The following is a 15,043-nucleotide window of genomic DNA, read 5'->3' on the forward strand; positions in this document are numbered from 1 at the left end:
AAGATCGAGGAAACATCCCAGTGTGAGTCCCACCGCTGTGCTCATCAATGAATGCAGCCATGGGAATCATCACAGGATGATTCCCACGGCCGCATTCATTCATGATAAGCACAGCCGCAGTACTCCTGTGTTCTTGGATAGAGAATTTGTATCCAAGAACACATACTACAGGGCTGCAAGAGTAATCAGGCTCCGCTCCCCTGATTGCTCTTGCAGGTCCCAAAAAGTTTGATCTCGACGGCTGAATTTACAAAGGCCGTTCTTTCTTAAGCGAGAACTGCCCGATTCGCCACGAGATCGAATTTTAAAATTTTGCTTGCTCATCCCTACTGGTAAATACTTGCAACACTGCACATTTCCAAAATAAACTTCTTCCAAAGATAATATTAGAACTCTCAATGCTGTTTACCAGAATACTAATATTTGTAGTTTTCCCGAGTAGTATGTAAATGCATAGTAAATGCTTTATGTCCTGTTTACAGAATATTTGTATACAGAGCATTTAGCAATCTTCAGATCCAAGGTCGGAATCCCCCTAAAAAATCCTAAACTTAATCTCCAGTATGAGTAATGCCATGAAAAAATAAAGTTGGGGGGATCTTTGCCTTTTACATTGTCAATCCCAGTTACCGCAAACAGTCAAACCATGAATTATGTGTTTGAAACATAATCTTTAAAGCATGCAGCCATGGTCAGGAAGTTATGTTGTTGCATTAAGTGTGTAATACAAGAAGGTCTGCCATTGGAATGATTGTTGGTGTTGAATGTAGTGGTTGTAGCATAGTAGAAAGTGCTGACCTAGGATATTCAGGGACCACAGTCTATAGAGTTTATAGAGAATTGTGTAAAAACAAAAAATTCCAAAGAAAGTCAGTTCTGTAGTTACAAACAGATTATTAGTAAGAAAATCTGAGTGGAATAAATGCGGACATTCCACACTTACCTTACATAATCATTGACTATAGTGGAGTGCAGATGGGTATATCTCAGTACTGAGCATGTTGAACGTAGAAGAGGATGGGCTACAGCAGCTGAAGATTGTACTAAGGTTCCCCTGCTAGCTAAACACATTACCACCAAACTATGGTAAGCAGAGGATCAACAAACATGATTGCTGGCTGCACACTTATGCATTTTTGTAACTTGTGGGAGTCCAACCATGGCGAATGTACAATAGCAGAAATTTCCCCTACAGTACAGCATGTTGTGGTGCATTGTACAGCGTACATTGTGTGTATGTTGAATTGCTACAAATGGTGCAGGTACAGATATTTTTTCGCATTATGGTGCATTGGAAACCCATTCAATTGACTGTCCCAATGTGGCTTAATACATATTGCAGTACCACATGTTGACATATGTTTTTACCATGTTACTATATGTTATGACAATGTTTTTACCATGTATCTCTGCAAAATTTGGCCACTGACACGATAATTCAGTCTGTGGGGGAAAGATCACATGAATGAGTCATATCCTCCCAGACCTTTTACTATAATACGTAGCAATGCCTAATAGGATTGTGACAAGTTAGTTAATATGTATGTTATGAAATGTATATATGTATATAGTAATGCCAAGCCTCTGTATGTCAGGGAAAAACACTGATTGAAATCATCCATGATGCCCATTGTTTTGGTGAATGTGCTCGTTAAAAAAAAAAGCAGCATGAGCTTCCTTTAAATTCTGCACATGGCTTTGGTTTTTGTTCCCTTTGTTAGGAATGCTGGTACAGCATGTACAGAACCATCACTATCCTGGCTGGAATGACCTTCATTTTGGCTGTGACCCCCCACCCCATCTTGACTGTGACCCTATCCAGCACCCTGGCTGTGATCTCCTCCATCCTAGCTGTGACACTTTTATCCAGGCCTTGTCCCTACATCCTGCCTGTGACCTCCTCCATCCTTTCTTTGACCCCTTCATCATAGCTGTCACCTACACCAATACTGGCCCTTCATCCATGCTGGTTGTGATCACTTCATCCTTGACTTGACTCCTCCAACCTGCATGTGACCTCTTCCATCCTTTCTGTGACCCCCCCTAGGTTGTGACCTCTATATCCTGTCTGTGACCCCCATCAACCTGGCTGTACCATAGCAGGGAGCTAGGAATACCTTCCTCTGAACTGGTAAGTGTCCCCCCCCCCATGCAATGGGTCAGGGGTAAGTGCTTTGCCTTTGCAGCACTAGGTCTCAGGTTTGAATCTCAGCCAGGACTTTATCTGCATGGAGTTTGTAGGTTCTCCTCGTGTCTGCATTGGTTTCCTCCGGGTACTCTTCCCTTAGGTTTCTTCCCACATTTCAAAAATTTGCAGTTAGGTTATTTGGCTCCCCATTCCCCAAAAAATATAGACTGTATTAAAGATATATGACTATGATAGGGACACCTAGTGACATGACTATGGACTTTGTACAGTGCTGTGTAATATGCTGTTGCTATATAAATACTGTATATTAATATCTGCCTGTCACTGGTATTAGGTGTATTTAACATGCATGCAATGTTGGTAACATCAGCCTATCCATATTATCTGGATGCCATACTTACTAGACTCATTAATTTTAACATGACCCAGCCCCCCCCATTATTTCACACTGCTCAATGCACGGCACCACACCAGACCCCTACCGGAATCCCAACTCCCCCCAAATATTCCTAGATATCGCTCTGCTGATCTCCCCCCTGTCCAATTGGGTGTCCAGGATTTTTTTTTTCCTTTTGTCCAAAAAACTAAAAACTGATTTCAGGCAACAATACTTTCTTCTTACTAACTAAGCAGATCTGAACCATTGAATGTGAAATACTTTATAGCACAGATGAGAAATCCTTTCCATGGCATCTGTACACACTTTACACAGCAGGCATTCAGCCATCAATTACTCCTTATTCTTTGGCTGCAAAACAAAATCTAAGAAAAGCAGAAGAAAGCCAAAGCCAAAGCAGCGCTTAATAAAAGTATGACTGTGTAAACTAACAAAAGCTTGCAACACACATCCAGACAAAAGTTCCCTAACAAGGGAGCTGGGATCAGCCTGAGCCCCTACATGGGAAGAGCCCTCCACATCATGTGAGCCAAGCAGGCAGCATTGTAGGAGATATGACGTCAGGGGGACCTGAGTGGGAGGGATGAAGGATCATTGCACGCTCCTCTAAGGATCTCCATTTACTAGGAGGCTCACATTCATCCCTGATCCCATCAGGACTGAGGAATCTGCCTGGGCTTGGTGCTCTCCTCCCTCAATCCTCCCTCTATCCTCCCAGGATTGGACTTGTGCAGGACTTCAGGACCGCTTGGAAGTTTTCTACAGAGTGTGCAACATGCAGCGGTCGGGGAAGGGACCCCTCCTATGGACTGTATTCTTTATCAGCATCAGTGCATGTCTTCTGGTGGAAGCCACCCCACAGCTCACCTACCACCGTCCTGCACAGAGGGGCAAGTAAGTGGCATGAGGTGGTCCGGCTTGATCACTGCTCCTGTAGTTCAATGCTACATTGTTATAAATTACATCCATATGTAGCTTTGGAGGGAGAACTAGCAGAGCTGGATACTAAATGAACATTCACATGGACAAGGCTCCTTTTTATTTAGCATGGCTGATCTCTCAGAGCCTTATCTGTATTATTATTAATAAACAGGATTTATATAGCGCCAACATAATATGCAGCGCTGTACTGGTGATACTTTATGCTACTATGATTACTTTTTATTCCAAGTTTAATACCTGAAAAACCTAAAACACAATATTGTATTTAAAACTTTTTTTAAGTGACTTTTTTATTTTAATATATTTTTGTTGAGGATAACAGTAGAAAAATAAATTACATTTTTTTTTTATACAACCAGTAAACATAATTATACAAAAACAAAACAGATGATAAAACATTTGCAATGTTAGTGTGAACATTACACAAGTTTTTTAGTAAACCATAAATTGATCTGCTATTTAATATGCAGAATGTTGGTTACAAGTTTCCAGCACCCAGCTAAAGATCCCTGTCTAATATTCATAATGAAGGCTGTAGCTTCTACCCAGCCTAGAATGGTTTTTAACAATGGGTTGCAATTGTCAACACAGCTAATGCAAGATGTGATTGTTACCTTTTGATGTGTATGAGGCTTTAATTACATAGGTATCTGTTTATATTATGTTAGCTATTAGGTGTATTGATCTCTGTTGGCTGCAGCCAATTGATTGCTATTGGGTTCAGCTGTTAAAGCTAGATTCCACTTACACATTCTTGTACTGGATTTAGTTCCTGTGACTACAGTTGTGTCACCAGATAACTGAAAGCCCTGGCATGTATTGCCCTTCATAGGCTCCAGTCTGATACACTGACTTCTAAAATGTGGTATTGGATTTCTTCTTGGAGTAGTTGTAAAATAAACCACTACCGGGAGTACTTGGCTCTCACGCTAATTCAAAGGTTTCAATGATTTCATTATGATCTGTAAACGTTCACTGGTAGCATGTATGCTCTGGATCAGCTTTTCTAGACCATTTAACTGGGGGAACCCTTAAAATAACTTTCAGGTCCTTAGGGAACCCCTGATATAATTAATAAAACCACAGCTCACAGTGAATTAGTTTGGTGATCAGAGGTTACAATGTCACCTTTATAGATTGCCAAAATGATCACTGGTGTCACAGAGCTCACGGAACCCCTAGCAATATCTGGAGGGACCCTAGTTGAGAAGCCTTGCTCTGGATCAATGATTTGGTCAATATTGAAGCCAAAGACCTCTAAAGATTTCTAAAAAGTGTCAAGCCTTAAAAATCTAGATATTTTCCTGCAGAATTAAAGACCATTGTATTGATAGATGAGATCACTGAATGTTATGACAACAAGTAAGATTATTATTACTAAGATCAAAAAGAAGACATGACATCATAAAACACACTCAGATCTAAAAGGTCCCTGTTTTGTAATAGATGTCATGTTTTTGGAATGTTATGATGTATTTATATATATATATATATATTAACTCTTTTATTTATCAAACATAGTCATCATTCTCCTAAACTTTTGCTTTTTGCTTGTTATATTTGAAACAGTAATACCAAGCAAAGGGATCTCTGTGATCCTGCAGCTGCTTACCTGCTGTGTTCTATTATTTTACAATGAAGGGTTAGAAGTTCTTTTTGTGCGCCAAATGAAGGGAAACAAAAGACGTGCTGTCTTTTTACTGTCAAATCTGACCGTTGTGCTATGAAATGTCAGTTTATCTACATATTAGATTGTTGTTGAATAATTCTGTGAATTGTCCTGTACAGTGATTGATCTGGTTTTATTGTGATTCCCCTCTTTCAGGAATTGGTGTGCATACATCGTGAACAAGAATGTCAGCTGCACAGTCATGGAAGGAACTGAGAGTTTTATCCAGCCTCAGTACAAATGTTCCTGGAATCAGATTCACTGTCAGCCAACATTAGCGTAAGTGATCTGAAAGTTATTGTATGGAGATTGTAAGGAGTTTATTGCTGATAGTTTGGAAAACATTGTTCTAATATAACAAATTGCGGGAGATTTCTCTCAGTGGAGCTAAAAAATTTGGTTACAAATTTTACAGGCATAATTATGCACATTTTTTGTATATTTTGTTCAATGGGTCACAGGAATACTTCCAAAAGGTTAGAATTTTGGGTTCCATAATGACTTACCTCATCCCCTGGAGATAATCATTATCACCCCTTAGAAAATCAGACATGACCTGGTTACTGTATGTGGTGCTCGATATAAGGAGTATCTCTTGGTTAGTTATCTATCCAAGAACCACCACCAAAGTTCCTAGATGAGATTCCTTTCAGGGATTGTACCCACCACCATATTTGTTGATAGTGACAGCAGTGCAGGTGTGGTGATCTTGATGTGAAGAATGAAAACCTGCGTACAGGTAGAGGTCTCCTTTTGCAGTAAAGATTTGTAAAAGCAGTCATGATTTCCTTGGGTGTGACCGACTCATGTTCAGACGCAGAGCACTCCCAATAGGAAATTTGTTGCCTTTCTTCCTGAAAAAAATGGGGCATTTATCATGGGAAATCTGTGTGTGATAATGAAAGCTTTCAAAGGATCATTATTGGCAGTTCCCAATACCCATACACGTTCATTTATAGCAACTGGTGTTTGAATTTGTAACAGCCTGGGGTTGTGTATGACCAAAGCATGGTTGTTAACATCTACATACATGTGAAAATCACTAAAGACTTGACTGAAGTGTACTCTGAATGAATTTACAAATCTCTGAGGACTTTTACATAATAGTTACATAAAAGTTGAGGTTTGGGACCAAACCTACCTAATTTTTTAGACGAGTATCCCCTGTTCACCATTGAAAGCTGAACCCTTCCGCTTCACTGTTGAGGAAAGGTCTGGGGTTTGGGTTGGATAGGAAGGGGGAATCAGCTCACAAACTGCCTCCCTTTTACCTGCCTTAAAAAACGTGTGGATAAGATTCAAAGGTAATCTAGTGCCGATCTCCCTGTGCCTTTTGTTTGACAATATTCTGCTCATTAGGCCTACAAATTGGAAAATGTACAGTATTGGTGTTCCATAAGTTCCAATGGTCCTCTGAAATTTAGGATCAGTGACTTTTAATGAACATTTGCCAACCCTGGCACAAACAAATCCCAGGCATGTTTGCCTTGCAAGTTGTTGACTAATGAAAAAGAGTAGAGTGAATGTTATTCTGAATAAAATCTGCAGCAAACATAGGTTTTGAGAGTCAACATGTTCCCCAGAGGAAGACTATCTAAGTCAAATAAATTGTTTTTAATTTGGTTTTAAATTTTACATGTACAAAATGCTATTTTTTTTATCCAGACCAGTCACTGTTACATAATAATATTTGGTTACTGAGTTTTTAGAATGAGGTCTGCAGCTGATCTTTAGACTTGACTGCTGGATAGTCAACTGATTCCTTGCCCCAGGCATGGTTTCCTATGTATGACCATCATAACATGGGGGAAGGGTGGAGGAGAAGGACACCAGCAATGGTTTCTTAGTATATTCTGAAAGCTACCATGCCCATAAATATAAATATATATATATCCTCGCCAACATGTTCTGCCATTATGGTGACAGGTTAGAGAGGGTTCTCAGGGAAACTCAATGGCTGAATTTTAATACACAATGTTTGTTTAAAATGAGGACAATTGTCAGCAGCCAGTCAGTAAACTTATGAGTTCAGGTTATTGAGTATTGTTTAATCAAGTTACTCAGAAATGGCATTCAGAAAGGGCTCAGTGTTGTGATTTTACCACTATGTTATATATTGTTAATAATTTGCAGATTATTTTTTTATTTGAGTTGTTGGAATAGGATTTGATTTGCTAATATTAAGAGCACCACGGTAATAATTAAAAATAATATTAATAATATAGGGGACCAACAAAAGTCCTCCAAAATCCCCTTCATTGAAAGCTGACGTGGAACCCTAAATTGGAGCTTTAATCATTCCTGAAATACATAATAAATGGCTGTTTTATTTGTCCTCTAAACTTTCAATAAGGGACCCTTTGTTGGAGGATTTGAGTATGTACAGATACTTTTTCTTTACTATTTTGGGTTTTACTTTTAGATAGAGGCTCAGTGACTGCGGTATGCACTGAGTGATATCAGTATGCAGTATTTGTGTAAGCGTGGAGCAGCCATTTATTTATTATTATGGAGACATTATGTAATTCTTTTGGGTTACACATAAAGTATATTAACGCCACAACATTTTATTTTAGCTCCTTCTCAGGATTTAGAACTAAACAATACATACTACATGCTGGACTTCAATCTCTTTGTTTCCAAAAAAACATTATAAAGAAATTGTGCGGGATGGGACAGTCTGGCAAGGCCTGGTTGATTTTTCTGTTTGATCCAAGCATTGTGGGCATAGCCAGCCAACTATGCACTAACCTACATTCATGCACATTAAAACTCACTGCAATTAGAGGAAAATGTTACTATTCATAGAATCAGCAAGCAAATCAAAAATCAAAATTTCTTACTAGAAATGAACTTAATAGAATGAGTACATTTAATGAACCGCAACTAAGCATGTGATTGATGCATGGCAGCATTACAGTGACTATTTTGTCCATCCCAATGCTTCTTGTTACAATGGTTTACATAACCATTTCCAGCTGGTGAAAATTAAAGCCATATAGCATAACTAGATATGATGTTGTACATTTTATGATGATCACCAGGAAATGACCTAATTGATTCTGTATTGACAGTGTTTATTTTTTAGGAACAGATTTTTTGAATTTATCAATTTGTCTTACAAGCTGCCTATATTACAAAATGCCAACTGGCATTCAGTCAAAATCAAATTTTCATTCTCTTATGGTTTTTTAAAAAGGAAATTGGAGTCTGATTGGCTTTTCTGGGGCAGAGCAGAGAGAGGAATAATTAATTATTAGGAGCTGATTCTGATTATGCATGGAATAAAAACTTTCTGACAGATCAACTAAACTAAAATATAATCTCATTTTATTTTGATAATGTTTATGTAAGTCAGAATGATAGTATATCTAAAGCCCTGACCAATTTTTTTTTTTTTTTTTAGGTTAAAATAGATTATTGTTGACTTTTCCTTCTTTGACCTATAATAAATATGTCCCTTTACTTTGTCTGATAGACACAGGATAAAGTGTATAAAAATTCCTCAAAATGGGGGAAATCTGACCATTCTTATTGGGGTATGTGTCACCATGGGAGGCCATTCTCTATGTACTGGTGACAAAAAAAAATTAGATTGTCCCCTTTGTTCAGTCCCACAGTCTGTTGGAGAGATCATCCCTCTCTTTCTATCAAGCCGAGGTGGTTAGGATAAACATTAGTTTAGCAAACACCTAAAAACTGCCATCGGTTTATTAGCATTGTAGTTTCCTTGTACAGAACTAGAGAGTTAATTTCTTTGCACTCCTTTTAAACTCTTAACGACCACCTAGCAGCGTTCCCATTTCTAAGTCTAGAAAAGTGCTTGCTTAACCCCGTGTCATGACAAGTCCTTACCTTAATGACTAAATGAAGAACATTGTTTGTTCTGAATGCCTTCAATATGCACATTTTATGAACTTTTGTCATATCGTTATGTAACTGGCTACTTTTAAAAATGTTGTCAAATTCTGTATATGTATATTATGTATAATAGTAAATAACACATGGCAGAATGCTGAAGCAAGAATTCTTTATTACATAAAGGAAAACACAGTGTTATCCCACGCCCTTACATGTATACACCATTGCCTTTTTAAAATGCAAATCAGTGTCATTGTCCCAACTAGCAGATGGACAATGTCTACTGGGGCACTGATAAATACAAATAATACGGTTACAAAGCTTTGTCTTCATCCTGTTGGCGTGTCTACATATATTATAGTGATGAGAAGGATGGGGGTTATGCATATTAACTGAACCAAAGAACTAAGAAAAATTGGTCATTGCATTGTAATCACTGATCATTATACATTTTGCAAGCATTATGTATTGTGTAAACAAACACGCGCTCTTTATTTCATCTCAATCATTTTGGGTTTCTTCTTCAATGGAAATACACAGAATGAAAACCTACCAGTGCAGACATTTTCTTTCTCTTATGTCAGGGGTGTCAAACCCAAATACACAGAGGGCCGAAATAAAAAAACTTAGTCGGGGGCCAAACTTGAACTTTATTGAAAAGTTTACTACTTTATCCATAACTAACAAAAACAAACCCCTCTACACACACTTTAGGGTTGAAAAGACTAGTTTCTATCTATCTATCGATCTATGCAGCCTTTGTGTTGTTTATCATCTCACATCACAAGTTTGTCTGACACTAAATATTACACTATGCAGTCTCTAATAGATTGAAACAAACACAATGCCCCTAGTAGTCAGGCACCATGTGATCATTGCCTAGGATTTGTGTCGTATGATGATGTAGTTTTTTCGGAATTCTTTTGGGGGCCAAAAAAAAGGACTTTGAGGGACAGATTTTGCCAGAGACTTTTGACACCCCTGCCTTATGTCATCTAAATTAAAAAAAAAATGGAATGCAGTTTATTGATTGTACAAAGTAACATGTTTTTACCAAGTCTGTCAGTGTCCAGAATATTGTTAAAATGTTTCCATACACCCAGTGTGGAAATGTTAAACCATTTCCTGTATGCAGGCAATTAGAGGACAGAGTCTGAAATAAAAGATAATGATAAAAATAAGATAATGATAAAAAATGAAGCATATATTCCTAAAATGGTAACAAAAAATCATTATCATAAATTGTGCAGAGAAATCCACAAGGTCATAATCCTTAAAGCTTCTTTAATGCTCTCAATGACAAATGAAAATAATTTGAATGTGTATGAAAGGTGTACATGCACTTTGTTCAGAAAGAGAGACAGTTGCTCCAAATCAATGATGGCTGGGAGTTCTACGCTTTGGAGAAGGGGGATGTGAGTGGGCACATTTGGGTAAAAAAGCACTTTGTGCAGAGTGACGTTTAGCTGCTGCCATTGCTGGCTTCTCCTTCTCCTCAAAATGCTAATTGCACGACTATCATATTAATCTAGTGGCTTCAGCTCATAGTCACTGAACCAGAACAAATATGCAGTACTGACTTTACTCCACCATCACTTGATGCATGCTTCTTCTAAGTCAGTAAGTCATTGAAGGTATTATATCCGTTCATCAGCTATGCATAGAAAAGACTCTCACAACAGCATTTCTCTCAACATAGCATGTTTGAAGGTGCAAAGAATCACCCCTATGTACCTTCCCTGTATTTCCTAACAGCTGTGTTTTCAGGTAAACTGAATGGACTTTGTAACTTCAGGTTGTTTTCTTTCTCTTGGATAGCAGTACCAGTTCACAGGTTAATCAGTCACTTTTATCTGTTCCCAAATACAAAGCATACCAATGTAAATGCCAAGGCACTGTTTGCCAGTGGGAATAACCCTTAAACCTGTACAATCTAATTAATAAACTTTTAGTCTGTAAATAAAATCAAAGCTTGGTATGGTAAAAGTTTGTCAAATTAACACTTCTATTTTAGACGGGTTTTAGATTAGCTAAATGTTTTGTTTTAGTAAATTTCTATTTAAGGAGATTGTGTCTTCAGCCAATTTCCTCTCCTCTGTAATAAAAATAAGAACATGGGGTGTTGTTGATGATCCTGCAGTTGTCCTGGTAACTCAACATCTGTCCAGGCTGAAATGAGGAGGCCGGGATATAGTTGCTGATCCTATTCTTACACTTTTTTTCCTGTTAGTAAGACAGATGTGGCATTGTTTAGGAAACTCAAAATAAAACTCTAACTTATCAAATGCATCTGATTGCTAAGCATTGTGAAAACACAATTAGCTGTTGTAAATATAAAGTCAATGTTTTTATTTTGTAGCAGTCAAATGACTTACACCATATCAGGCCATATGGTTACCAGAAGAGAAACCTGGGTATGCCAGTCTTTAAGTGAATACAGCGTCCATTCTCTAGTTATGTGACTTTTCCAAAGTTGAAGACCAAACTGCAACTCTGCTTTATATACATTTCGAAAAAACAAATTCTTTTTCCAAGAAGTTGATGCAGTCTGTAACCGGGGGTGGGGGGGGTAAGGCAATGGCAGCAGGTCCTTTTTTGTTTAAAACTTGTATTAGATTTTGAAAAGTATAAACATATAAAGAAAATATGCAAATATACATACAATACAGGGAAAGTCAAAAGCAACTACACGTGAGAGAGGGATCTAACCTTTATAGTGGGGTACTGCCCATCAAACATCAAAATATACTCAAACTGAACATTTTATTATCATTGAGTACTTTTCACCACATAGAGTGATGGCACTAGACCCAATGGGGGTTTTAAAACGAAAGAAGATTAGCACCAAGCCATAGGCAGCAGTTCCTTTAGGTCACATAATCTTTCCCAGGCTGCTTTCTTCTCATCCTGCGTTCATTATACAGGATCAAAAACAAATTTGTTTATCACAGTACCTTCTTCCATTACTCTACAGTTGATAGGGTTTCCATGATGGACAGGGGTCATCATGGGCATTGTGATTATGAAGCCCCTTTTGCAGCAAGCAATGGTGCATATTGTCCTTTGATTCATTTCCCTCATGAAATTGCGTTGAATTGAATTTGTCCTACAGTTGCTTTTTTGTAGGATCAGCCTGGACAAGTTAGCTATACCCACCTTCATGCATCAGTGAGCCTTGGGCACCCAAAATACTGGTTGTCCTTCCTTGGACCACTTTTGTTAGGTACTAGCTGCTTTGTACTTGGAACACCCTAGAAGACCCAACGTTTTTAGAATCCTCAGACCATAAGCTTTTACCCATCAGTTTGACTTTTGGTAGTCTTTCCAATCTTTATTCTTGCCCTTTATTGTCCAGCATCCATCTCCTCGACTGTGAACTTGCTACTTCAGATATCCCACTGCTTGACAAGTGCCATTGTTTTAATGTTCATGGCGCTTCCCTTCAGCAGAAAGGAGTACATAAACCTAAAGATCCCAATTTTTGTGCAGCCTTTAACCGTAAGATTTTGTGTTCCTTGTAATATTTTCCATTTTTCCTACTGGAGACTGTGTGCTTTGGGCATTGCATCTGATTAAGAAGTGACATTTAAGGCAGTGTGTGTTGTTTACTGGCTCCATTTTCTTTAATATACAAGAGCAGAAATCCAAGTCTTCAATATACAAAGATCTATTGTCTGTATCACATCTATTTTCCATTACTTGTCCTTTTACATATTCACTAAGTCGTTTCAACTAAAATGTTTGTAGTGTTATAGGAGTCCTTTTTATTTTAATTTCATTTTTTTTTTTTGCATTTTTGGATCCTTTTTTAGGTTCTAGCCCAGAATGTTGTATGTGTTGGCATTTGATGCCTTTACATTTGAAGTATGTTGGGTAAGATTTGGCTACTGACTCAGTGTTGGAAGGTTTAGTATTTTACAATGCTTCAACAAGTTTATAGGTATCTCAAACAGCGAGTATATTTGTAATTACTGGAAACAACCATCATGCACTCCAATATGTTGTATGTAATTTAATTCTTACATTGCATATTTATAGCTCTACTGTATAGTCTTCTACCTAAAATTAGGCTTTATGGGTCTGGATATGTGATATTAAACCCTTCATGAAGGTTCTATCTGCTCTGACACCATCTCAGAATGTTTTCTTACTAGTTTTATATTTTAGCAATAAATAACTAAGCTGTTTCCATTATTAACTTTCTCTTTAATAGTCTGCCAAATATAGTAAATCAAACCATTTGAAGTTGCATATGAAACCTCCAACTGGAACTACATTCCTACATTACCACATTACAATTAAGCTTTATCTGTCCCTCATAGGAGCTTACAATCTAATTTCTCTAATCATGTGCTGCTAACATATTCTAAGTTTAGATATTGCAGGGTAAGCCAAAATATTATACCTATATGTTTTTGGTATGTGTCAGAAATCCAGCAATTTAAACCTGGGACCCTGGCTCCAAGCCAAGAGTGCTAACCACTGGATATAAAGTAGATTTTTAGAGATTCAGTAGAAGAGGATTAAATTAATTATGCCATATGCAATGCAAATTAATGCCACATGCAATACCAAATAGGAAAACTTGCAAAGTAAAATGTGTTTTCTACTTTCATCTGAACCCACATGGAGTTGTACTGAAGATGTAGACAACCTAGATTTCGTACAGATACATGTACAGATGTTTACACTGGTCATTCCCCAAGGAACCATGTGTTATTCATGGGGTACAAGTGAGCGGCCATGTGTGCTTGCATGGTTTAGGTAAATATCTTTCCTTAGTTTATTCTTTTTAAAAATGGTTATTTACTTGAAAACTGTATTTCGGTTTTTAAAAAAATAAACACAAAACAGATTGTGTGCCTTTATGACTTCTTTATGGTGACTTAAAACGAGAGCTGAATTCTTTAGCTTTAAATACATCTGAGTGGTATTCTCTTTTCTTTCTCTCTCGAGAGATCTGATCTTTACTGGGAAACACTACAGTGGACTTGCAGGTCACAGATAGCTTTGTATAATAAATCGATGACAAACCTCGGGGGATCTCGCATCCCCAAAATATTGAGTTAGATTATTTGTCTTCTTTAAAAAATGGCTTTAGATTGTGTTAATGACATATGACCATGCTAGGGACATTAGATTGTGACCCCCCTTTCAGGGACATCTAGTGACATGACTATGGACTGTATTGTGCTGAGTTATATGTGGGTGCTATATAAATACAAGGTAATAATAAAATAAAAAAATCTTAATTTTCTTTTCTAATATTTGGATGGATTGATAGTTATATTTATTTTATCTTTTAATTTCTATGTAAATCAATTAGCATTTATTTGTGGGAAAGACTTTTATTTTGTTGGTCCACTTTAATAAGTTCTACTTTTATTAAGCACTTGTGTGTGCTGGCTTTAATTGCGGTCCCCTAAATTGAATTCCTCTCTTTTTAATATAGGTTTTCTTCAAATTATGAGTTTCATAAAATATTACAGCTTTAAGTGGAAACATGACTTAGTTTTTTAGTAACTTCAAAGACCATTGAGTAACTGTTTTCATTAGAAGCAATTATAAATTACTGCCCACATTCTCAAATCTCTTGTCTACCTAATAGACTGCTGTGTTTATAATGTGTTTTCACAATCTAACTGCTAAACTGTCACAGTTATTGTTACTGAAATTCTTGTTAGGTGGATGAATGGTTTGGTGTGGAAAATGTTTACTGGATGGCTTTTTATGAAATCTAAAATCTGACTGAGAATATGTAACATCATGATGAAGTGGCAATGTCCGAAACAAAACTGCAGACATAATAATAAAGAAATACAGGTATTCCCCAGGAAACATGCCAGATAGGGACTGTTGGTTTGTTTTTCAGTTGAATTTGTATGTAAGTTTGAAAAGGTACCGTATTTTTCGGACCATTAGACGCCCCGGACTATAAGACGCACCAGGTTTTCCGCACGGGAAAACAAGAAAAAAAAAATTCATTTGATTTCCCCTGAGATCCAGCGTGCGGCACTTCATGAAA

General features: G+C 37.4%; 1 protein-coding gene across 1 annotated transcript in view; it reads left to right on the forward strand.

Annotated features, from left to right (window-relative positions):
• Positions 1–3,072: 3,072 nt before the first annotated feature.
• EMILIN2 (elastin microfibril interfacer 2) overlaps positions 3,073–15,043 on the forward strand; it is a 47,287-nt gene continuing 35,316 nt past the window's right edge. Inside the window, exons 1-2 of the mRNA XM_072411363.1 lie at positions 3,073–3,440; positions 5,314–5,436. Coding sequence (XP_072267464.1) covers positions 3,322–3,440; positions 5,314–5,436 — 242 coding nt within the window. The 5' untranslated portion in view covers positions 3,073–3,321. The remainder of the gene's footprint in view (positions 3,441–5,313; positions 5,437–15,043) is intronic.

The sequence above is a fragment of the Pyxicephalus adspersus genome, chromosome 5 (assembly GCF_032062135.1).
Source record: "Pyxicephalus adspersus chromosome 5, UCB_Pads_2.0, whole genome shotgun sequence".
In the NCBI taxonomy this organism is placed as follows: Eukaryota; Metazoa; Chordata; class Amphibia; order Anura; family Pyxicephalidae; genus Pyxicephalus; species Pyxicephalus adspersus.